The following is a 26,148-nucleotide window of genomic DNA, read 5'->3' as shown; positions in this document are numbered from 1 at the left end:
ATAAATCAACTTCATTCACAGGAGTAAGCCATTTGAAGTCGAGAAGTTGAAGCTAGAAGTACAGAGTGCTACAGGATGTTTTCAATGTAGTTAATTTTACAAAAACAAGTCCTTTCAATAGTAGAATCTTTTCAATACTTTGCAGTGAGATGGGGGCCTGACCTTCAGCTTTTGTATCACATGGAGGTTTGCTGATTATCTCGTGGGAAAGTACTTAAAAGTTGTGAAGAACTTCAAAGATAAGTATCATGATTTAGTAAGTACAGCCAATAAAGCGACACTTTCTTCCAAAGGTATGTGGATCCACATATCTTTGCCAGGTATCTTTTTCAGCTACTACAGTCATTAAAATTAAGCAACTAGAATGAACTTGGAATTAAACTCCAAATTGCTGTGTTGCACAAGTTATGCCAAATTGAACTCATTTTTGCTTTCTAAACCCATCAGGCCTAGTAACTTCCTTTTTTCTATAGATTTCAAAACTCATGAAAGTATATCCGAATGCATTGTACCACGAATAAACATCATTCAAAATATCTCATCTTTGCCTTTTAAACTTTATATTTTTGCTTATATTTTTGTTTTATTATCTTCAGAATAATAGGCATAACTTATAAATAATGACATATAAAATAAATTAATAAAAGAGTAAATATGCACAAATTGGAGGTGCCTGCATGAACACTTTTTACTGATAGGGTGAGTGATCTAAAAGGTTTGGCAACTACAGGTATACAAGATGAATTGAAGAGAGGAGAGGGGGCAGCTAAGTGGCACAGTGGATAGAGTACCGGCCCTGGAGTCAGGAGTACCTGAGTTCAAATCCGGCCTCAGATACTTAATACTTACTAGCTGTGTGACCCTGGGCAAGTCACTTAACCCCAATTGCCTCACTAAAAAAAAAAAAAATTTAAAAAAAAAGAGAGGAGAGATTGGATTCAAGAATAATAATTAAAAGGCTGTTGAAGTAATACAGAATAAGAGATGATGAGGGCCTGAATTAGGATGGCAGTTATGTGAGTGAAGAGAAGGGAATGGATGTAAGCATTGTTGAGGAAGTGGAATTGATATGACTTAGCAACTGATTGGAGATGAGGGGTGAGTGAGAGTGTAGTTGAGGCTGTAAACCTGAATTACTGGGAAGAATGATGGTTTCCTCTATAGAAAAAGGAAGTTACTAGGTCTGATGGGTTTAGAAAGCAAAAATGAGTTCAATGTGGGATATGTTGAGTTCGAGATGCCTATGGGGCATCCAGGTAGAAATATTGAGCAGGTAGCTGGACATATGTGGGCCTAGCATTCGGGAGAGAGATGAGGGCCTATTGGATATGCAGATTTTGTAGTCATCTACATAGAGATGATAATTGGACACATGGGACCTGATAAGATAGTCTAGAAAGAGTAGGGAAAGAAGAGAAGAAGGCCTAGGACAGGACCTTAGGGTTTACTGCTGGAAGAAAGAGAGACAGAGGGGGCAGCTAGGTGGCACAGTGAATAAAGCACTGGCCCTGGATTCAGGAATACCTGAGGTCAAAGCTGGCCTCAGACATGCATGACACTTACTAGCTGTGTGACCTTGGGCAAGTCACTTAACCCTCATTGCCCCACCAAAATAAAAAAAGAAAGAAAGAGAGAGAGACAGAGAGACACACACACAGAGACAGAGAAAGGAGAGAGACAGACAGACAGACAGACACACACACACACACAGACACACACACACACACACACACATTGCCAAAGGAAACTGACAAGGATTATTCAGAAGGAAGAAAATCAGAACATCAAAGAAGCTATTATGTATTTGTAATATAGCTTTTTTTTTTTTTAGTGAGGCAATTGGGGTTAAGTGACTTGCCCAGGGTCACACAGCTAGTAAGTGTTAAGTGTCTGAGGCCGGATTTGAACCCAGGTACTCCTGACTCCAGGGCCGGTGCTCTATCCACTGCACCACCTAGCTGCCCCTGTAATATAGCTTTTATAATACGAGCATATTGATGGAGTGTATATCTTTTTGACATGTATATGTGTTATCTGAGGATGAGCTAAGGGTGGAAAGGCTCAGCCCCAGACTGGCTGTGAGGTGAATTTTCTGGCCAAAGCAAACTCCATATACTCTTTTCCAAGGGAAAGCGATTGCAATCTATCACACTGCCCTGTCTCCCACTTATACAAACAAAAATGATCAGCAGTCAGCAATTTCCAGATGCAGATTGCCTTAAGGAGATTTCAATCTTCAAAAACTCCAAATTCTTAACATCTTCCAACCTCTTCCTGTTTCTTCCTTTCTCTCACTCTGCCAGATCAGGCACTGGAATGTGTCTTGTGTCTTCAGTGTACCATAGTGCTGACTCTATGGTTAAACCCCTCAGGTGAATAATTGTATATTAATACAATATAAAAGCTGGAAAGGAACTTAGACCATCACCAGGTGAAAAATTTTATTAATGAGGAATCTGAGACTCAAAGAAGTGATAACAAGATACCAGAAGACTTGTTGACCCTTCAATTGTCAATTGTACCCCATAACTCACAGCTTTCCCAAAAAGTTTTAAAGAAAGTTCATCTGATATTTCTCTTGTCATAAGATTCAAGGAAATTCCAATGAGTCCAAAGATTTTTCCACTTATTTCCTGGTTAGGGTTTTTTTTTTTCCTATCCCTTAAAGTTCTGTGGCTATTGGACTTTGAGACTTGGAGAAAGTCCCAAGAACTGAAATATCTGTGTCAGTTCACCACAGTACCACGAAGCTGCTCCTGTTCCCTCACTGGGGAGAGAGCAGCCTCTGCTGTTCTAGCAGGAGGGATATTGTACTACGTCCCTCTGCAAGGAGCTGCTGCTTAGACCAGTCTGAACTTCTGCCAGGTGAGTGCCTCTCAGGGATTTGGGACCCTTGGACAAGGTACATGAGGTCAGGAAAGAGGGAATGTTCTCCAGCCAATTTATTTCCCCTTTCTCCTAAATAGCAGCTGGGTCAAATGGAAAGGCCTCTGCAAAAGGTAGGATTTTACCTCAGTCTTGATGAAAGCCAGGAAGTTTAATAGATGGAGGGAAGGGAATGTGTAATCCAGGTTTGGGCAACAAGAAGTACTAAGGTACTAAGAAAGGAGAAGTATCCTTTGTGAAAAAGACCATTCTAAATGCTGGTTATGGAGAAGGGAGTAAAGAATAAGACTAGGGGCAGCTAGGTGTCGCAGTGGATAGAGCACTGGCCCTGGAGTCAGGAGGACCTGAGTTCAAATCCTGCCTGAGACACTTGACACTTACTAGCTGTGTGACCCCGGGTAAGTCACAACCCCAATTGCCTCACCCAAAAACCAAAAAAAAAAAAAAAAAAAGAAGAAGAAGACTGGAATGGTAAGAAGGCACATGTTATGAAGAACTTTAAATGTCAAATAGAGGACTTTATATATGCTCCTGGAGCTAACAGAGAGCCTCAGGAGTTTATTGAGTTGGGATTATGTGCATGTTGTCTCATAACATTGCTTTTTTCTGATGCAGTGCTTCTCAAACAAAAATAGTTCGTTAGTATATCAGTAGATTCTGTAGAGAAGCAGAAGGTACTATGGATTACCTATTTGCCCTATCTACTTTTGCTTATCTTCCTTCCCCCACCAAAATCACTGTAATTAATTAGTATAATGATGACAGGCCAGTGGAGGGGATGATTAATTAAAATGGAGATGATTAATTCCGGCCAGAAACAAAAGTAGAAAACAAAAGTCATATTATCAATATAAATGTCAACATTAATTATCAATATTCATGTAGATATCAGCATTAATGTAATAATAGAGGCACAATTTGATTGCTTTTTGTGGCTAAACTTGTTGGGGGAGAGGTATGAGAGGGTTTCTTCAATCTGTCAAGGTGCAGCTGACAGAGAGAAGAATATAAATGTTAGATACTAAGAAGGGGAGAGGGAATTATTGAGTTCAAGCCAGGGGCTTTGTCTGGGATTCAGTCTATACAAGGACAGGAGGATTAGACCATGTTTGTCAAGTAGTTCTCTAGTGGGTAGGTCAACAGACCCAGGAACATATGATAGAATTGGATGAGAAGCCCGAGCCACAATAGGCAAGGCCCTTATTAGCTCAAGGGTTATGAGAAACATTGTGTTTTTTTTCTCTGAACTTAAACACCAAATAAAATGAGCCTTCACCCTGTCCAAAGTAGAACAGAGAAAGAGGATTTCCATGAAACCATGAATTTCTCTTGAGTATAGTTTGCTTTTCCTTTGATGTATATAATAACTTTGACATGTAACTTTCAAAGCTGTCCTGCTTGTCTGTTTTCTTTTAGCTATTCTTCTCCTTTATATGTGTTTTAAGAAAAAATACCTTCTCTCTCTCTCTCTCTCTCTCTCTCTCTCTCTCTCTCTCTCTTTTCCTATTTTGGTAACCCATCACTAGCTTCCTCTTCTTTCCACCTTTCCCCCAGATTGAAAGAAAATAGTCAAGCAAAAACCAAATTCCACATTGGTATTCATTCTGCCCCTTCAGCCCATCAGCTCTTTATCAGCAGATGAGGAACATCGGTGGTTGGAAACCATGTGCTTTTAATTGTTGAACCTCAGGTGGTATGGACACCAGAGAGGATTCCATAATTGGATGACAGATTATATTAATTGCATGACCTCTACTATAGGCCAGATGTAAATCAGACTGGTCTGGTAGTTCAGGTTCTAGATTGGAATGAAATGAGAAACTGGTAGCCCATCTAAAAGTTAATAAAAGAAGATTTTCTGAGTTTATGGAAGAACATTCAGTGAGGAGACAGTAATGGTTCCAGTAGTCTTCCTTGTCTCCATATGAAAACAGATCTGAACAGTAAGGCAGGGTGTGGACTCACAGGGCAATGGGACATCTGGGAAATGTGAAGGCCCCTATATCTTTACGGGCTATCTTCTTTTATGCCTTTGAATAACCCAGAAGCCTTGTCAATGACTCAAATCTTAGTCACCTGGGCCAAGAAAATCTTGAAGAGGATTTCAATGCCTTTTTAAAAAAATAAGTTTTTATTGATATTTTCTGGTTCTTATATCACTATAGTATCCCATTATCCTTCTCCCATCCCATGTGACAAATAACATTTTTTAGAAAGAAAAAAAAGTCAGTAAAATTGATCAATATGTGGTTTCAAGGGGCAGCTAGATGGCGCAGTGGATAGAGCACCGGCCCTGGAGTCAGGAGTACCTGAGTTCAAATCCAGCCTCAGACACTTAACACTTACTAGCTGTGTGACCTTGGGCAAGTCACTTAACCCCCACTGCCTCACTAAAAAAAAAAAAAATGTGGTTTCAATATCCTTTAAGGAAAAATGAGCCTAGCCTTAGTGGGGTGGGGCTCTAAGAAAGGTTAACACAGGATACATAGCAAGGTCCTGGGAAATATTGCTCCAATCACATCTAAGGTCATGCAATTCTAATATTCTCTGATTCTAGATTAGCTTGCACTGTTTATTGAAAGTTATTACCCTAGTCCCTTTACTTTGAATTGTTTAAAATACCTTATGCAGATAGGATCCTTGGACCTTGTAAAATTATCTAACATATTTCTCTGCCTTTAGACAAGGCTGAAATTCACTGACAGCAATAAGAGTAGCAACAGCAGCAGGGACGATTCACAGTTATAAACCTTAGAGCATTCAGGATGCTTTCTTCAAACAAATTCCCTAAGAAAGTTAATAATAATAAGTCACATTTATATAGCTCTTACTATGAGTCAATGGCACTATGCTAAGTGTTCTCCAATTATTATTTGATCCTCACAATGACCCTGAGAGGTAGATGCTCTTATTATACCCATTTTATAGATAAGGAAAAACTAAGGCAAACAGAGGTTAAGTGACTTGCTCAGAGTCACACAGGTAATAAGCATCTGAGGCTATATTTGAAGTCAGGTCTTTCTGACTGGAGGCCCAGTATTCTATCCACTATACCACCTAGCTGCTCATAAACTTGTGATTGCCATTCTTTATCTGTCTGTCTGGAGTGTGCATCTCTGCTCCTTCAGTTGGACCTTAAACTCTTTTTAATTGATTCTCCAACTGCTGTATGGAGTATCTCTTTTGGAATGAATAGCTCTGCTATTAGATGCTATGACAGATGGTAAGCTAGGAATAAAAATGCATTCCTCCCTCTTACTCCCAAGAGGTGAAGTACTGGATTTCCCCCCAACTTCTGGCTTCTGTGCCATCTCTATCTCCAACTGTTGACTTAGATTGATCAGACTTTGTTTCTTAAGGTCACCTGGGCATGTGACCAATAATTATCCAATGTAACTCCCTTCTGACTCAATCATAGACAGATGTACATGATCATTTCCAAGATATCTAGATAATTGGTATTGATAATAAAATAGATAATATAGATAATAAAATATATAAGTGGTCAAATAATATGAAAGGACAATTCTCTCTTTTAAAAATTGTATCCTTTTTTCAATAAACAAAAATCAACTTTCTCTTCCACTTAGTTCCATCTGCTAAGGAAGAATAATCAATAAAACTTTTGTAACAAATAAAGTCAAGGAAAACAAATTCCTGCATTGAGGAAAGTAGGAGGGGAAGGGGATAAAGAGGGGAGATGATAGAAGGGAGGGCAAATTGGGGGAGGGGGCAGTCAGAAGCAAAACACCATTGAGGAGGGATATGGTGAAAGGAGATAGAGAATAGAGTAAATGACATGAGGGAGTAGGATGGAGGGAAATTCAGTTAGCAATAGTAATTGTGAAATGATGAGCAGGATGCTCTCAAAAAAACCTAGAAAGACTTACAAGAGCTGATGCAAAGTGAAATGCACCGTATACAAAGTGTGAGGGCCAAAATTTTATATACAGAGCGTTAATTGGGTGAGTTGCCTAAATATTGGGGTCCCAGAAATATGAGGGACCTTTTAGGTTCACCCTCCCCTCTGAACTGTCCTTTTTAGATATTTCTCCCAGGCCAATAAGAAAGGAGCCTTACAGCTTTAATTCACAGAAGGATCAGATTTTATTACTTGGGAATTAATTAAACAACAAAGGTGAAATGAATAAAATCAAAGATAAAGAAATAGGAAAAAAAGAAATACACATAAATACTCTTAACTCTAAACTTAGCCTATGCAATCCCTATATCATTTCCAAATAAGCTAATTCAAAGGAATTTAGGGTTTTCTGTAATTAACTCACCAAAACCTGGACAGTCTACAGTTGCTCACGCCACTGGAACAACAGTTGCCAGAGAGAGAGAGAGAGAGTGTGTTCTGGAAGAACCTCTGCCTCCCCTCAGGGAGCATTCAATCTTCCTCCCCCCAAAGGGGAGGTCCTTCAAAAACTGCCTATGGAGAGTTCTCCTTCTGACCTCAGTAGCATACATAACTTTAGGGTGGGGCAGGTGTGGCCGCTCCCAAATGAGTTAGCTAAAACTTCAATAATAATTTTTACCACAAAAGTAACAGGAATATTGTATCAGCTGTGAATGACTTGGCTATTCTCAGCAATGCAATGATCCAAGATAACTCTGAAGGACTTATAAAAATACCATCCATCTCCAGAGAAGGAACTGATGGTGTCTGAATACAGCATGAAGCATATTTTTCAAGTTTCTTTTTCTTAAGTTTTTTGGGTATGTTTTCTTTTACAACCTGACTAATGTGGAAATGTTTTGCATGACTACACATGTATAACATATTGAATTGCTTGTGTTCTTAAGGGAGGGAGGGAAGAAGAGAATTTGGAACACAAAGTTTTTTAAATTGACATTGAAATAGTTTTACATATAATGGGGGGAAAATAAAATTCTAAATAAATGAAAAAAAACATTCAAAAAAAATTCCTGCATTGATTATGTCCAAAAAAATATGGATCCCATTCTGCACCCTATGTCCATTATCTCTCAGGAAGTGAGTAGCATGTTTTGTCATTGATCCTTTGAAATCATGGTTGGTCATTATATTGATTAGAGTTCTTAAATTTTTCAAAATTGCTCTGTATTTACAATATTATAATACTATAATTTGTTTTTCTTGTTCTGCTTACTTAAATCTGCATCAATTCATACAAATCTCAGATTTTTGTGAAATTATTCCCTTCCTCACTTCTTATGGTGCAATAGTGTTCCATTATATTTATATGCCATGATTTGTTTAACCATTCTCCGCTTGATGGATACCATCTTAAATTTGAGGTTTTGTTATTACAAAAAGAATTGCTATAAATATTTTTGTACATATGGGTCTTTCCCCTCTCTTGTCAATCCCTTTCGGGTAAGTAGTGGTATCATTTGGCCAAAGAGTATGAACAGTTTACTGACTTTTGGGGTATAATTCCAAATTGCTTTTTAGAATGATTGAACTAATTCACAGCTGCAGCAATTCATTAATATGTCTGTTTTCCTGAAGCCCTTCCAATATTTGTCATTTTCCTCTTTACTGAGGTATGAGGTAGAACTTCAGAGTTGCTTTATTTTGCATCTCTCTAAATATTAGGGATTTGGAGCATTTTTTCATATAACTATTGGTAGCATGGATTTCTTCCTTAGAAAACTGCTTTGAACACACAATCCTCAAAGCAAGAACTCCAAACTATTAGAACCATATGAAAAAATGCTCTAAATCATTAATAATAAGAGAATGGAAATTAAAATAAATCTGAAATTCTACTTTGATTGTAAAAAATGACAATGGAGAAAAATGACAATTTTTGGAGGGACTACGGGAGGACACTAATTAGTGACACTGTGGGTATAATCTGGGGTGTGGTTGAACAAATTATAGCCTTTTAATATAATGGAACATTATTATACCATAAGAAATTATGAAATGGAGAAATTTAGGAAAGATTTCTATGAACTCTTACAAACTGAAGTGAACAGAACCAGGAGAACAATTTTTGCAGTGACTATAAGAATGTGGAGGGAAATAAATGTGAAAGACTTAAGAACTCTACTCAATGCAATGACCAATCTTGACTCCGGAAGATTAATGATAAAGCACATCTCTCACCTCTTGGCAGAGAGGTGATGGACTGGAAATGCAGAATGAGATACATTTTCATATATGGTCAATTCATGAACTTGTTTTGGTTGGCTATACTTATCTGAGGGAGTTTAAAGATGATGGTGGTAGGGGACAGCTATGTGGTGCAGTGGATAGAGCACTGGCCCTGGATTCAGGAGGACCTGAGTTCAAATCCAGCCTCAGACACTTTACAATTACTAGCTGTGTGATCCTAAGCAAGTCCCTTAACCCCAATTGCCTCACACACACACAAAAAGATGATGGTGGTGTTGAGCATTCAAGGGAAAGAGAGAGTGGGGAATGATAGAAATGCAAAAAGGAAAAGAAAAGTGTATCAATGAAACATTAAAGAATACATAGAAGAAAGAAGGAAATTCAGAATAGGACACAGACAAGTAGGACAATATTGCTACTATTGTTACACAAAAAGTCATGCTGTATGTGATAAAGATTCAGTTTCATATATAATTCTCTTTCCTGTTCTTTATATATTGAAATAATTATTTCTTGATCTTTAAGTTCATAAGTCTTAAAAAATTAAAACAAAAACAATGCAAAATGTTGACATTACTGGAATTAATTATTCATTTTTTGACTGTGTTAAGCTTTCTGGGAAAATACTGAGGTAATTTTAAAAGTCAGTATGTATTTAAAAATCAGTATGTATAGACTGATTGGTGAAGGAAGGCAACTGGGATAGTGCTAGGAAAGCTAGAAGGATCAAAAATTTTCAAAAGAGTGTAATTATAATTACCAAGCCCTGGAGAAGACTTGGGAAAGTTCACCTCTCTCCCTTGTAGAGGTAGGAAATTCTGGGTGTGAAATATGGCATCTAATCAGACTCAATTGCTATCTTGGTTAGTATTGCTGAACTTTTTTTTCTTTATTTATTATTCTTTGTTATGAAGGAAGACCCTCTGGGTAGGGGGGAGGACTAGATTGAAAGTGAATGGAAGGGGGGGCAGCTAGGTGGCACAGTGGATAGAGCACTGGCCCTGGAGTCAGGAGGACCTGAGTTCAAATCCAGCCTCAGACATTTGACATTTACTAGCTGTGTGACCCTGGACAAGTCACTTAACCCCAATTGCCTCACCAAAATAAAACAAAACAAAAAAAGAAAAAGAAAAAAGAAAGTGAATGAAATTTTTAAAAAAAGTGAATGGAATTGAGATTATTGGCTCCTATTCCAAAGTGATAGCATAAAGGTGGAGTTTAAGCAAAGGGGGCAGCAGCCTGTGTGGGAATAGAAGTCTCAGAATTTAAGACTGGGCCACCTTAACTCTAGTGCCAGCAGTTAATCCCTTCTGTTATCAATGTGACTCATATGAAAACTTTGGTAGTTAATGAAATGAGTCAAGGTCATAGAAAATATGACTCTCATATGGGTCTGGGATTAACTATTAGCTTCAGTATTTTCATTTGCAGAAATTTTATTTTTTAGAAAGAAGAGTCTCTTATAGCTAGCCTGAAAGGGCTCAGTGTGGTCCTTCAGGTCAAGATGGCCATGCATGTCCTAAAGAGTGGTTGGACAGGGGCAGCTAGGTGGCGTAGTGGATAAAGCACCAGCCCTGGATTCAGAAGGACCTGAGTTCAAATTTGGCCTCAGACACTTGACACTAGTTGTGTGACCCTGGGCAAGTCACTTAACCCTCATTGCCCTGCAAAAAATAAAGAATTTTTTTAAAAAAGAGTGGTTGGACTTCTAACAATGGGAGTAGGTGAGATAGCCAACTTGACTGCTTATGCATTTGCAATCGTCATATTAGCAACTCTATTAGGAGCTTTTTTGTGTTCTTGTAAGCACTATCCTTTTTATCAATGTTTCCAAATGAAAATCCTTATAGAAAAATGGAAAGTTTATTGAGTATTTTGGGGTCTACTGTTACAGAAACTCATATTCCAAAAGAGGAGGATATAGAAACCTTAAATGAGATCTCTCATAATCTGGGGGATCCACCTTTAATGGTTTTGTGTCTGACATCAATTTTTTATGATGGAACATTGACATGAACATGTTTATGTAACAATTTACTGTTATTGGAATATTTTCAGTCTCTTGTTTTAAAAGCTTGGGAATTACTATTAAAGAATTTTGTTGTTGTTGTTGGAAAGCCTATACTGAAGCACCTGCTGAACTGGATAAATAATGATGATGATGATGATGACAATAGCTAACATTTATATAGTTCTTACTATGGGCTAAATGCTTTACAATTATTGCCTCATTTCATTCTCACAATAACCCTGAGAGGTAAATATTATTATTATCCCCATTTTACAAATGAGGCAACTAATTCTGCCTTATACTCTGGACAAGTATAAAAATCAATTATTTAGGCAGGGTCCTAGATATATTTAATCCATTTATAGTGATGCTAATACATTATATATTCTTCACTATGTCTATTTTAACTTGTTTAGCTATCCTTTTTTGAAAGAATGATAAAGCATGTCTGTCAATGACATTATTGGGACTTTGAGTGGTTTCCTTACAATCATTGTGGGAATCTTTTCTTTTTTGCACACCCTCAATGATGTAAGTTTTACCTAGCAAGTTTTAGTGTGTTGCATATCCTTTGTCGCCCCCCCCCAAAAAAAAAACAAAAAAAGTAGCCAATGTCTGTCCACCTTGTATGAATACTTTAATAGTAATGAAGTAAGTTTAGGCTACAGAATTGAATAACAAATTAGTGAAAACATCTTTAGAAGAAATGGAAATCTAACATCTATTTTGAAAACACATCTTATTTTTATTTATTTTATATACTTTAAATGGAATTTCTCTTTCTATCTCTTGCTGCTGGGCTTTGTTGGTCATGTATAGAAATGCTGATGATTTGTGTTGGATTTATTTTATATACAATAGATCTCATTTTTAAAGGATTATTATTCTGTAATTCTGTTTTTATTCTGTCTCAAGTTGCTAGTTATCTCTGAATTAACAAAACTAAGATGCAATTTTTCAATCTCATCCTTGACTTCTATGCAATCTTTGATATTGTCAATCACCCTCTTCTCATTGATACTCCCTTCACTGGGCTTGCTCAACACGATTTGGTACTTCTAACTATCTGACTTTCTTCTTTGTTTTCTTTGCTAGATCTTCATCAGGGTAGAGCCCACTAACTATGGATGTCTCCCAAGGGCTTTTATTGGGCCCTTTTCTCTTTATTCAAAGTGTCCCAAGAGTTTTGGTGTAGTTTTAAGCTTTAACAAACTTTAAATTTTCCTTAGTGATCTCATTGTTGTTGTTGTTGAGTTGTGTCTTACCCTGTGACCCCATTTGGGGTCTCTTTTTTTTTTTTGGCAGGGCAATGAGGGTTAAGTGACTTGCCCAGGGTCACACAGCTAGTAAGTGTCAAGTGTCTGAGGCTGTATTTGAACTCAGGTCCTCCTGAATCCAGGGCTGATGCTTTATCCACTGTACCATCTAGCTGCCCCCCTCCATTTGGGGTCTTCTTGGCAAAGATAACTGGAGTGGTTTGCTATTTCCTTCTCCAGTGGATCCATTTTGTCAGGCTATTGGAGGTTAAATAACTTGCCCAGGGTCACACAGTTAGGAATTATATGAAGTTGGATTTGAACTCAGCCTTCCCGACTCTAGGCCTAGTGCTCTATCTACTAAGCCACCAGCTGCCTCTTGCTCTAAAATTAGCTTATCTGAAAATAGAAATTGTTATTTTAAATGCCATACTTTTTTTGCTAATTTTTAAACAATTTCACTTTTTTGGACCAAGAACAATAATGGTTTTTCTTTTCTTATATACAGTACAAGATAGATCACTAAAATGCCCAACTATGGTTGATTTTGGTTACTATTAACACTGTATAATTGTGTAATTATTTTACATTTCAAATCTTTAATCAAAACACTTATTGCACTGTTTTATAAAAATGAAATGCTTTGGGGGCGGCTAGGTGGCACAGTGGATAAAGCACCAGCCCTGGATTCAGGAGTACCTGAGTTCAAATCCAGCCTCAGACACTTGACACTTACTAGCTGTGTGACCCTGGGCAAGTCACTTAACCCCCATTGCCCCGCCAAAAAAAACCCTGCTTTTTATTTTTTTTAAAAAAAGAAAGTGATAAATGCGATGTATAAACAAAAAAATAAGATGAAAAAACTTATTGTAGATAGCCCACAGTAGATCATATATTTAAAGATTATGGTTTTTTATGCTTTAGACAATTAAATAATTTAAAAATATTTAAGGTCTTAAAAATGTTGAGAGAGTATATAGAGATACTTTGTCAATTCCCTTTTTAAAGGAAACTCAGGAAGTGTCTTGCCTCAGGGCCTATCTATGACCAGTCCAGGCAGAGGAGTTCTATACCAAAGATATGGAGTCAGATGCAGAAGGAAAATAGGAAGGAGGAAAAAGCAATGATAAATCAAGGACACAGTTAAAAGAGAGAGAGAAAAGGAGAGAGACTGAACAGGGAGGAAAAGAAATAAGAGACTGTGATAGGGGGAGGACCAGGGAGAGTAATAAAAAAGATTTAAAAATGCTTTTTACATGATTTTATATAAAATATACAGCGACTCAGAAAAAGCAGTTGCAATGAATATGTCAGTGTTAACTTTGCAAGAATGTAAATTTGAAAAGTAATTCAACAAGAATGAAGCCATACCCTGGATACAAATGAATTAGGAGAAATCATTCTTGTTTTCAGTTCTGTACAAGGACTTTATATTCAATGGTTAGCACCTAATGAACAAAGAGGCCAAAGTGTGAACTGAAAAAGTTACTTATGCTCTGTTCCCTGATTCTTGTGGTTTTCAGTATATTCATTGTGCTTTGCACTAGTGCTTATATGATGTACATTTTAGTGAACAAAAGTCTGAGTCAAACAGTTTGTGATGAGAGAGACAGAGAGAGAGACAGAGAAACACAGACAGACCCAGAGAGACACAGAGACACAGAGAGACACAGACACAGAGAGACAGAAAGACACAGAGAGACAGAGACAAAGAGAGAAAGAAAAAGGAAGGAAGGAAAAGTAAATGAAAGATATTAACAAATTTCTGAAAAAAATGTTGTATTTTTCTAAGGACAAAAGACTTTTACTAAAAACAAAAAAAGCAAGCCATCTTATTTCTATCTCCTTTTTAATCTTTATTGACACTAATCTTCAGTCAACAACAAAGAGTCAAAAATAGAAATGTAGGAAATATGTTTATAAAACTAGTGCTTTCACAGAGAGAAAAACTTCCATTGGAAAGGTTGATAGTTTTAGTCCAAATAAGAAAGATATCTTGAAAGCCTCTTATTGTGTCCACAAGCAATGACTTGATGAGTAAGAAAAAAATTTTCCCGCTGCAAACTAGAAATTGTGTGTAACCCTTTGGCTAGTAAGTGTGAAAAAAATAGTTGGGGTATGATACTTTGACAAGGTTTTTAATGTGATGAATGAAAGATGCCTACCTAGTTCCAAATGGGGAAAAATTTGTCCAAGTGTATTTCCAACATAAGTGCAGCACTTCTACTATTGCATAAGACAGGGCTAAACTTTTTCTACTCATGTTCCCTTTTCCCCAGAGAAATTTTTACATGACCCCATCTATATAGGTATATAAAATAGGTATACATAAACTTTTACTGTTGCCAAATTTTTGCGACCCCCACATTCAGTTACATAACCCCATATGAGATGGTAACCCATAGTAAGGGCATAAAATATAAAGGGTTAATCTTTATTCTCTTACTTTAGCCTTTTAAAAATAAACTTGGGAGGGGAGCAGGAAGGGATTTTTAAAAAGGGAAAACCACAAACAAATAATCTGAAAACTGATACTCTACTGTCTAGAAAATGGCTGGAAGAAAAATAAAGTAATTTTGAGAAAGAGAAACAAAAACAAAATTACAAAGGTATAGGCAGTATGTATTTTCTGCACTATGCATTCACACACAGAGCAAGCCAATATGGTACACATTTTATACTTTTATATTTTATATTATATATATATATTTTACTTTCAAGAATAAATAACTATAGAACTATAATGAATATTGTGTTATAGTGTTTCTGCACCTGCCACACCTGCTTCTTGAACAGCATAAGTTGTTTAGAGTGCCCTCTTCTGGTCACATGGAGAGAATACAAGTGAATAAATTTGGCCTTGACAATAGAAAATCCAAGACCTAGGAAGATTTAAACTCTGGAATTTAGAAATCCATAAAATGACAACCACTCCACCGATCATATACAAATCAGCTTCAAAAAAAAAACAGAGGTGGGGTGGGGCATCTGCTCTGGAACTCAGAGAATCAGTTCTTAAGAGCCATATGCTTCAAAGGCAAAGTTAAATTACATTATCTATAATATTTCAGTCCTCTTCAAGCCAAATATGTCAGTCAGTCAAATAGGATTTGTTAAGTACCTACTGTGCGCCTGGATCTATGCTAAGTACAGGGGGCACAAAAGACAGTCTCTGTTCTCATGTGGAGACCACATGCAAACAACTATGTACAAATTTTATATCTATATCTCTCTCTATATATATGATAAATTAGGGGTAGTCTCAAGGGAAAGGCACTAAGATTAGAGAATTGGGTAGGACTGAAAATGGAACCTTAGCTGGGACTTAAAGGAAGTCATGTGTAAAAGTCCTTGTCCATTTCTTTTTTTTAAAAAAAAATAAAAGTATTTTATTATTTTCCAGTTGCATGTAGAGATAGTTTTCAACATTTGTTTATATAAGATTTCCAATTTCAAATTTTTCTCCTTCCCTCCCCTAGACAGCAGGTAATCTGATATATATATATATGTATATATGTATGTATATATATGTATATGTATATACTCATACATATATAATAACATTAAACATATTTCTGCATTAGTCGTGTTATAAGATAAGAATCAGAGCAAAAAGGGAAAACCTCAAAAAAGAAAAACAACAGCACGAAAAAGAAATAATATGGTCCAATCAACATCCATATTCCACAGTTCCTTTTTTTTTTTTTTTTGATTTGGAGAGCCTTTTCCATCATGAGTCCTTTGGAACTTTCTTGTACTGTTGGATTCATGAGAAGAATCTAGTCTGTTCTTGTCCATTTCTAAGGAGCAATCAGGTAAATTCCTCTTGTGATACTGCAGTTCTCTAGACCAAGGCTTCTTTTTTGTTTGTTTGTTTGTATGGTGGGCAATGAGGGTTAAGTGACTTGTCCAAGGTCACACAGCTAGTAAGTGTCAAGTGTCTGAGGCCAGATTTGAACTCAGGTCCTCCTGAATCCAGGGCTGGTGCTTTAGCCACTGAGCCATGTAGCTGCCTCGCCTAGACCAAGGCTTCTTAAACTGTGGGTTGTGACCCCCTATGGAGTTACATAACTGAATGTGGGGGTCATGAAAAATTTGGCAACAGTAAAAGGTTATATATGTCTTTTTTTTTTTTTTTTTGCGGGGCATTGGTGGTTAAGTGACTTGCCCAGGGAAACACAGCTAGTAAGTGTCAAGTGTCTGAGGCTGGATTTGAACTCAGGTCCTCCTGAATCCAGGGCCAGTGCTTTATCCACTGCACCACCTAGCTGCCCCTATATGTCTTTTTTATATGCCTATATACCCACGGTTATGTAAAAATTTCTTGGGCACAAAAGGGTCATCAAACAAGTAGTTTAATAATTAGACAAAATAAAATTAATAGATTTAAAAGCTTCTGTCCTATAGAACACACATACCTCATAACACACACATATACACACTGTTTAAGTTAACATAGAACTGGACTGCAAAACCCAACAGAGTAGACATATCTATTTCTGGCTATTAGAAAAGATAGTCATTGGGAGCAGCTAGGTGGCACAGTGGATAAAGCACCCACCCTGGATTCATGAGTACCTGAGTTCAAATCTGGCCTCAGACACTTAACACTTACTGGCTGTGTGACCCTGGGCAAGTCACTTAACCCCAATTGCCCTGCAAAAAAAGAGAAAGAGAGAGAGAGAGAACATAGTCATTAATCTTCCTTGCTGTATTTAAAAATACTCCATAGGAAGGATTTTCCAAATTATTTTAGCTGTAATTGTACTGTTATTCATGAAATGAAACTGCTCTGGTTTTCTCTGTCAAAGACTACATCCCTTTGTATATTAAACTTTTAAAAAGAATAAAGTTGCATTGCATTTGATAGGAATGTTTTTTTGTTTGTTTTGTTTCGTTTTGTTTTTAGTTTTATTTAGTGAGGCAATTGGGGTTAAGTGACTTGCCCAGGGTCACACAGCTAGTAAGTGTTAAGTGTCTGAGGCCAGATTTGAACTCAGGTACTCCTGACTCCAGGGCTGGTGCTCTATCTACTGCGCCACCTAGCTGCCCTGATAGGAATTGTTTTTAATCAATTAATTAAATAACAAAAAAGACATCCAGAATACAAAATTTAAAAAGAAGAATAAAGTTGCCTTGTATTTAATTAAAATGTTTTTTCTAATTAAAAATAAAGACATCCAGAAAAGGAAATTACACAACTCTCCCTCAGTCATTCAATTGGACCTCCAGCCCATTTCTTCTTGTACTAGGTAGAGAAAGAGAACTTTATAGAGACTGTATGAAATCAGCTTATTCTCATCATCTTCATCAAAATCAATGACAGTTGAACATAGAAACTCAGCTTTATTGCACATTACTCTTCATTGGGCACAAACCAAAGACCTTGTTTGCTTCAGTGTCCTCATGTGTATAGGTAAGCTGGAGAAGAAAATGGCAAACCACTCCAATATTTTTGCTGAGAAAAGCCCATGGACGGATCATGAAGAGTCGGACATAACTGAACAATAGCAACCAGTGCGTAAACTTCATGGTGCTTAGGGTGTAGTGATGAAGGAGATGTCAATGTATCTTTGTTAGGGTCATTCTTGATGTTCCATATGTATGACATTCCAACATTCCAACAGGGATAACTGTGTTCCTTTTCACAGTACCTGGAATGCACTCTCTCCTCACCCTTGCCCCCTAGAATCCCTAGCTTTCTGTCAAAGCTCACTTCAATGAATGCATGCTACCTAAGGCCTTTCCTCATTCCTTCCCCCCTCCCCAGCAGTTAGTAACCTCCCAACAATATTAACTTTTATTTACTTTATATATTTTTTGTTTATACTTATTCATGTACATGTTGTCTCCTTTGATAGAATGTAAACTCCTTGAGGACAGGAACCATTTTGTTTTTTTGTCTTTGTATCCCCAGTGGCTAGCACAGAAGGTATAAATGTCATAAATGGTTCTTGAGAAAATTCATCTCTAACTCTTGTTGCAAATGTAGGGCATTATGGGTGAGGAACATTGCACAGACTATCAGACTCAGTTGCTGTATTAGTTGATTTTGTTCAATTGATCCCTTCCTTTCCTTTTTAGTTGTTTGTAACAAGTGGCTTGATGGGTTGGGGAAAGGAGAGAGATATATTCAAAAATAAAGTTGATAAAAAAACAAAAACAAAAACAAAAGGTTCTTGATTGTGCAACCATAACCTTTTAAAGTCCTTTCCTTTTCTATTTCAGAAATGTAGAAAGAAAAAAAAATGGTTCACAGTAATGTAGAAAGGGAATTTGAATAGCATGGACTCTAATTCTACAACCATCCTGCTTCCTTAATGTTGTTTTGTTGATGCTGGAACTCCTATTTTCACCTCTTGTTCTCCTTTTTTTTAAAGGTTCCAGCAATGGCAGACCTGTGCCCCACAGACCGTGAGCTGACAACCCTGGATGAGGAGAACCTGTGGGAGATAATGGAGAATCACCGATATAGGATTGTTCGGAATGTCTGCCCCAGTCGACTAACTCCCTACCTCCGACAGGCCAAGGTGCTAGATCAGCTGGATGAGGAAGAAGTTCTGCACAGTCCCAAGTTCACTAACAATGCCATGAGAGTAGGTGAGAATCCTGGACTGGGATCCTTCTCACAAGTCAGGTCAAGCCCACTTGTATCTATTGTGTCTTTTGCATGCCTAGCATTGGGCTCTACAATTCAGGTCAGTCCATGGAATTGTTATCATCCCAGACACTTCACTGGAGCATCTGGAGACGATGGGAGGGAAGGGACTGGAACTTTGACTTCTGGGTACAGTTTCTAGGAATTGTTAGAATATTTTGCTTTAGATTCCAGGGGGTTAAGGCCACAAATATAGCAGCTGTCCACTGCTACTTAGTATTCTATTTCCCTGAAAAAATATTGCCTTCTAGGCAAATGTCCAAATACCTTGGAGGTATTTCAGCTATGCCTAGAGAATTCTATGTATTTTCATCAGTGGCATAAGGAGATAATGATACATTAGGGAGTGGGCATTATTTACTTTTGGGAGGTGCATTTAGGCATCTTGTAAATGGAATATCTATGTTCTTTCTTGTAAGGCTTGTGTGGGTTTAACATGAATATTACCATATTTTCTCCCCTTAAGATCTGAAGATGTAGCTCTTAGCATTATTTAACATATATTTGCATGTTTATTAGCACAATTTTGCACAAAGGCCAAATGTATGCTGAATGAGATTGATTAAGTAATAGAATCTACAGTGATTTGGATGCATGCCTGATACTGAGAGTCACCTGAAAACCTGAAATATTTCTGTGGACTCCTTATAATTTGAAGTGAAGGTCATAAAATGGCAAGACAAATGAGAGATTACGGCAAACCTGTTTAATCTAAACTGGAGATTCATCTCTAGTGGGTTAGGATGTCAAAGAATCTGAGTCAGAGCTCTTCTTTTATTAAAAAAAAATGAATTTTGAGAAAAAGGTACAATGTGCATAGTGCAATGTAGAAAAAAAGAGGATGTCTCTTGGAATCAGAGGTCTGGGTTGGAATTCCAGCTCTGCTACAAAACTACCTTTATGAATGTGGAAGCATCACTTAACCTCTCTCGATCTCATTTGTAAAATTAGGGGGCAGGGTAGATTATATGACCCCTGTCAGCATTTAAAACTGTGATCCTAGCATTCTGGGATTATTCCTTAAGGAATTTCAAAATACTGGTTGAGGATTAAGAATGACACCCTGGCGGAGCCAAGATGGCAGAGAGGAATCAGCAAGCTGCCTGAGCTCTCCTTCTGTTCCCTCAAAAAGAACATTAAATCAAGCCTCTGGACGGATTCTGAAACTACAGAACCTGCAAAGAGACAGAGAGACACAGTCTTCCAACCAGAGATAATTTAGAAGACTTCAGGAAAGGTCGGTCCGACTCGGGCAAAAGTGGGGCGCAGGGTGGCAGCGCAGCGCCAAGGGGGTCGGGGCAAGTCAGCAGGAAGCTGCGGGCCACAGCCGAGCAACTGAGACCCCTGGATCCTGACTCAAAAATCTGGTGGCGCAGCAGGACAGTGGCGAAACCCACCTGCACCAGCTGAGAGGGCAGGTTGCCAGCTGGAGGGCCACGAAAAGGATAGGCACGACTAGGCCCATTGATCCCGGCACGCTCAGACAGGAGCATGGGGAACTCCACACACCATAGAGGCCTCAGTGTAAAAAGCCGGTGACACAGCCCCTATACCCCAGCACAAGAAGCTCAAAACAGGGACCCTGGTGCCCCCAGAGCAGACCTCAACTTAAAAAATAAATAAATAAGCTGCAATATGAGCAAGAAGCAAAAAAGAGCCCTCTCCATTGAGAGCTTCTGTATCAACAGGGAAGAGGCAAACACAAACTCAGATGAGGACAATACTCTCAAATTGCCTACATGTGAAGCCTCAAGAAGGAAGGTGAATTGGTCTCAAGAACAAAAAACCTTCCTGGAAGAGCTCAAAAAGGATTTTAAAAATCAATTGAGAGAGGTAGAAGAAAAAATGGGGAGAGAAATGAAAGCAAAACAAGAAAACTATGAAAAAAGAATCAGCAGCTTAGAAAAGGAAGCACAAAGATTGACTGAAGAAAACAATTCCTTAAAAAATTCATCTGGCCAAATGGAAAAAAGGTGCATAATCTCACCGAAGAAAACAATACCTTAAAAAATTCATTTGCGGGGCAGCTAGGTGGCGCAGTGGATAGAGCACCAGCCCTGGAGTCAGGAGTACCTCAGTTCAAAATCTGGCCTCAAACACTTAACACTTACTAGCTGTGTGACCCTGGGCAAGTCACTTAACCCCAAATGCCTCACAAAAAAAAAAAAATTCATTTGGCCAAATGGAAAAAAAAAAGGGTGCATAATCTCATTGAAGAAAACAGTTCCTTAAAAAAATTCATCTGGTGGGGCAGCTAGGTGGCACAGTGGATAGAGCACCGGACCTGGAGTCAGGAGTACCTGAGTTCAAATCTGGCCTGAGACACTTCACACTTACTAGCTGTATGGCCCTGGGCAAGTCACTTAACTCCAATTGCCTCAAAACAAAAAAAAAATTCATCTGGCAAAATGGAAAAAAAGGTACATAATCTCATTGAAGAAAACAATGCCTTAAAAATTAAAATTGGGGGCAGCTAGGTGGCGCAGTGGATAGAGCACTGGCCCTGGATTCAGGAGTACCTGAGTTCAAATCCAGCCTCAGACACTTGACACTTACTAGCTGTGTGACCATGGGCAAGTCACTTAACCCCCATTGCCCCGCAAAAAAAAAAAATTAAAATTGGACAGTTGGAAGATAAGGAATCCATGAGACACCAGGAATCAGTCAAGCAGAATCAAAAGAATGAAAAAATAGAAGAAAATGTGAAATACCTCATTGGAAAGACAACTGATCTGAAAAACAGATCCAGGACAGACAATTTGAGAATCACTGGACTGCCTGAAAGCCATCATCAGAAAGAGTCTAGACACCATATTCCAGGAAATTATTAAGGAGAACTGCCCTGATATTATAGAATCAGAGGATACAATCATCATTGAAAGAATCTACCAATCACCTCCTGAAAGAGACCCCAAAAAGGAAAACCCCAAGGAATATTGTAGCCAAATTCCAAAATTATCAGGTAAAGGAGAAAATACTCCAAGCAGCCATAAAGAAGCCATTTAAATATCATGGAGCCACAGTCAGGATTGCTCAGGACCTGGCAGCTTCAACATTAAAGGACTGCAAGGCTTGGAATATGATATTCCGGAAGGCAAAGGAGCTTGGATTGCAGCCAAGAATCTATTACCCAGAAAAATGTGCATTCTCTTTCAGGGGAAAATATGGACATTCAGTGACATTGGGGACTTTCAAGATTTCCTGAGGAAAAGACCAGAACTGAATAGAAAACTCGATCTCAACATACAAGACTCAAGAGAAGTTTAAAAAGGTAAACAGAGGGGAAAAAAAGTTACTCAATTAAGTTAAACTGTTTACATCCCTACACTGGAAGATAATACTTATAACTCTTGAGAACTGTAAATGTATTTGGGCAGACAGAGGGATTATACACAGAGGGTATAAATATAAATTGTCTTTGATGTGATGATACAAAGAAAATTAAGGGGTTAAAAAGGGAGTCTATGGGGAGAAGAGGAAAGGGGAGGTGGAATGGGGTGAATTACATCATATGAAGAGGTGAAAAAACCTATTACAATGGAGGGAAAGAAGGGAGGGATGAACATTGTTTCAACCATACTCTCACCAGATTTGATTCAAAGACGGAATAACATATACGTTTATTTGGATAAAGAAACTTAACTCATTCTTTAGGGAAGTAAAAGGGGAAGGGAAAGGGGGGTGATAGAAGGGAGGGCAAAAGCAAGGGAGAAAAGGGTAAAGAAAAGGGAGGGGGTGATAAAAAGGGAGGGCAGATTGGGGGAGGCAGGGGTAAGAAGCAAAACAGTGAGGAGGAATAGGGTGAAAGAAGGGGGGAAAAGTACAAAGCAGGTAAATAGAATGGAGGGGAATAGACAGTAATATTAACTGTGAATGTGAATGGGATGAACTCTGCTATAAAATGGAAGCGAATTGCAGAGTGGATTAAAAACCAGAATCCTACAATATGCTGTTTACAAGAAACACATTTGAAGCAGAGAGATACACACAGAGTAAAGGTAAAAGGCTGGAGCAGAATATATTATGCTTCAGCTAAAGTAAAAAAAGCAGGGGTAGCAATCCTTATCTCAGACAAAGCACAGGCAAAAATAGATCTCATTAAAAGAAATAAGGAAGGAAACTACATCTTGCTAAAAGGTACTATAGATAATGAAGTAATATCAATATTAAATATGTATGCGCCAAGTGGTATAGCATCCAAATTCTTAGAGGAGAAGTTAAATGAGTTACAAGAGGAATTAGACAGTAATACTATACTAGTGGGGGATCGGAATCTCCCCCTCTCAGAATTAGATAAATCTAACCAAAAAATAAATAAGAAACAAGTGAAAGAGGTGAATAGATGACTAGAAAAGTTAGACATGATAGATGTCTGGAGAAAATTGAATGGGGATAGAAAGGAATATACCTTTTTCTCAGGAGTACATGGCACATTTTCAAAAATTGACCATGTATTAGGGCACAAAAACATCAGAGTCAAAGGTAGAAAGGCAGAAATAGTAAATGCATCCTTCTCAGATCATGATGCAATAAAAATTATATGTAAGAAAGAGCCATGGAAAAGTAGACTGAAAATCAATTGGAAACCACATAATTTCATTTTAAAGAATGAATGGGTCAAACAACAAATCATAGAAACAATCAATAACTATATCCAAGAGAATGACAATAATGAGACAACATACCAAAATCTATGGGATGCAGCCAAAGCAGTGCTTAGGGAAAAATGTATAGCTCTAACTGCTTACATGAATAAAAAAGAGAAAGAGGAGATCAATGAATTGGGCATGCAACTTAAAAAGCTAGAAAAAGAACAAATTAGAAATCCACAATTAGATACTAAACTAGAGATCCTGAAAATTAAAGGAGAAATTAATAAGATTGAAAGCAAGAAAACTATAGAATTAATCAATAATACTAAGAGCTGGTTTTATGAAGAAACCAATAAAATAGATAAAATATTGGTTAATTTGATTAAAAAAGAAAGAAAACCAAATTACCAGTATCAAAAATCAAAGGGGTGATGTTACCACCAATGAAGTGGAAATTAAAGGAATAATTAGGAATTATTTTGCCCAACTGTATGCCAATAAATTTGACAATCTAAATGAAATGGATGAATATTTACAAAAATACAAACTGCCCAGGTTAACTGAAGAGGAAATAAAATCCTTAAATAAGCCCATATTAGAAAAAGAAATTGAATAAGCCATTAATGAACTCCCTAAGAAAAAAATCCCCAGGACCAGATAGATTTACAGGTAAATTTTACCAAACATTTAAAGAACAATTAATTCCAATATTATACAAATTATTTGGAAAAATAGGTGAAGGAGTTCTACCAAATTCGTTTTATGATACAAATATGGTGGTGATACCAAAACCAGGCAGAGCAAAAACAGAGAAAGAAAATTATAGACCAATTTCCCTAATGAATATTGATGCTAAAATCTTAAATAAGATATTAGCCAGGAGATTACAGCAAGTGATCACCAGGATAATACACTATGACCAGGTGGGATTTATCCCACGAATGCAGGGCTGGCTCAACATTAGGAAAACTATTAACATAATCAACCACATCAATAAGAAAACCAACCAAAATCATATGATTATCTCAATAAATACAGAGAAAGCTTTTGACAAAATACAGCACCCATTCCTAATAAAAACACTAGAGAGCTTAGGAATAGGTGGAGCTTTTCTTAAAATAATAAGCAGTATCTACCTAAAACCATTAGCAAGCATTATATGCAATAGAGATAAGTGAGAGGCCTTCCCAATAAGATCAGGGGTGAAACAGGGATGTCCATTATCACCCCTATTATTTAATATTGTACTATAAATGTTAGCTTTAGCAATCAGAGAAGAAAAAGGAATTAGAATAGGCAAGGAGGAAACAAAACTATCATTCTTTGCTGATGATATGATGGTATACTTAGAGAATCCTAGAGAATCAACTCAAAAATTACTTAAAACAATTAACAACTTTAGCAAAGTAGCAGGATATAAAATAACTCCACACAAATCATCAGCATTTCTATACATGACCAACAAAGTCCAGCAGCAAGAGATAGAAAGAGAAATTCCATTTAAAGTAACAGTAGGGGGCAGTTAGGTGGCGCAGTAGATAGAGCACCAGCCCTGGAGTCAGGAGTACCTGAGTTCAAATCCGGCCTCAGACACTTAACACTTACTAGCTGTGTGACCCTCGGCAAGTCACGTAACACCAATTGCCTCACTAAATAAATAAATAAATAAAATTTTAAAGTAACGGTAGATAATGTAAAATACTTGGGAGTCTACTTGCCAAGACAAACCCAGGAACTCTATGAACACAATTACCAAACACTTTTCACACAAATCAAATCAAATCTAAATAACTGGAAAGATATCAATAGCTCATGGATAGGCAGAACTAATATAGTAAAAATGACAATTCTACCTAAATTAATTTACTTATTCAGTGCCATACCAATCAGACTACCTAAAAATTATTTTATAGAGCTAGAAAAAATAATAACAAAATTCATCTGGAAAAACAAAAAGTCAAGGATATCAAGGGAAATAATGGTAAAAAAATGCACAGGAAGGTGGGTTAGCTATACCAAACCTGGAGCTTTACTATAAAGTGGCAGTCATGAAAACTATCTGGTACTGGCTAAGAAATAGAGTGGAGGATCAATGGAATAGGCTAGGCATAGGAGATACAATAGTTAATGACACTAGTAATGTAGTGTTTGATAAACCCTAAGATTCTAGCTTCTGGGATAGGAACTCAGTATTTGACAAAAACTGCTGGGAAAACTGGAAGATAGTATGGCAGAAATTAGGCATAGACCAATATCTTACACCTTATACTAAAATAAGGTCAAAATGGATACATGATTTAGACATAAGAGGTGATACCATAGGTAAATTAGAAGAGGAAGGAATAGTCTACCTTTCAGATCTTTGGAAAGGAGAACAGTTTATGACCAAACAAGAGATAGAGAATATTATGAAATGCAAAATGGATGATTTTGATTACACTAAATTAAAAAGTTTCTGAACAAACAGAAGCAATGCATCCAAAATTAGAAGGGATGCAGAAAGCTGGGAAACAATTTTTATGGCCAGTACTTCTGATAAAGGCCTCATTTCTAAAATATATAGGGAACTAAATCAAATTTATAAGAATCCAAGTAATTTCCCAATTGAGAAATGGTCAAAGGATATGAACAAGCAG

The 26,148-nt window shown here is 37.3% G+C and overlaps 1 protein-coding gene and 1 pseudogene across 1 annotated transcript in view; both read left to right on the top strand.

The window, feature by feature from the left end:
* Positions 1-10,849: 10,849 nt before the first annotated feature.
* LOC122754867 lies at positions 10,850-18,308 on the top strand (annotated as a pseudogene).
* Positions 18,309-18,651: 343 nt separating this feature from the next.
* CARD14 (caspase recruitment domain family member 14) overlaps positions 18,652-26,148 on the top strand; it is a 53,600-nt gene continuing 46,103 nt past the window's right edge. Inside the window, exon 1 of the mRNA XM_044003309.1 lies at positions 18,652-18,862. Coding sequence (XP_043859244.1) covers positions 18,652-18,862 — 211 coding nt within the window. The remainder of the gene's footprint in view (positions 18,863-26,148) is intronic.

The sequence above is a fragment of the Dromiciops gliroides genome, chromosome 4, assembly GCF_019393635.1.
Source record: "Dromiciops gliroides isolate mDroGli1 chromosome 4, mDroGli1.pri, whole genome shotgun sequence".
Lineage (NCBI taxonomy): Eukaryota > Metazoa > Chordata > Mammalia > Microbiotheria > Microbiotheriidae > Dromiciops > Dromiciops gliroides.
Note: the sequence above shows the minus strand (reverse complement) of the source record. Positions and strands in the feature narration are given on the sequence as shown.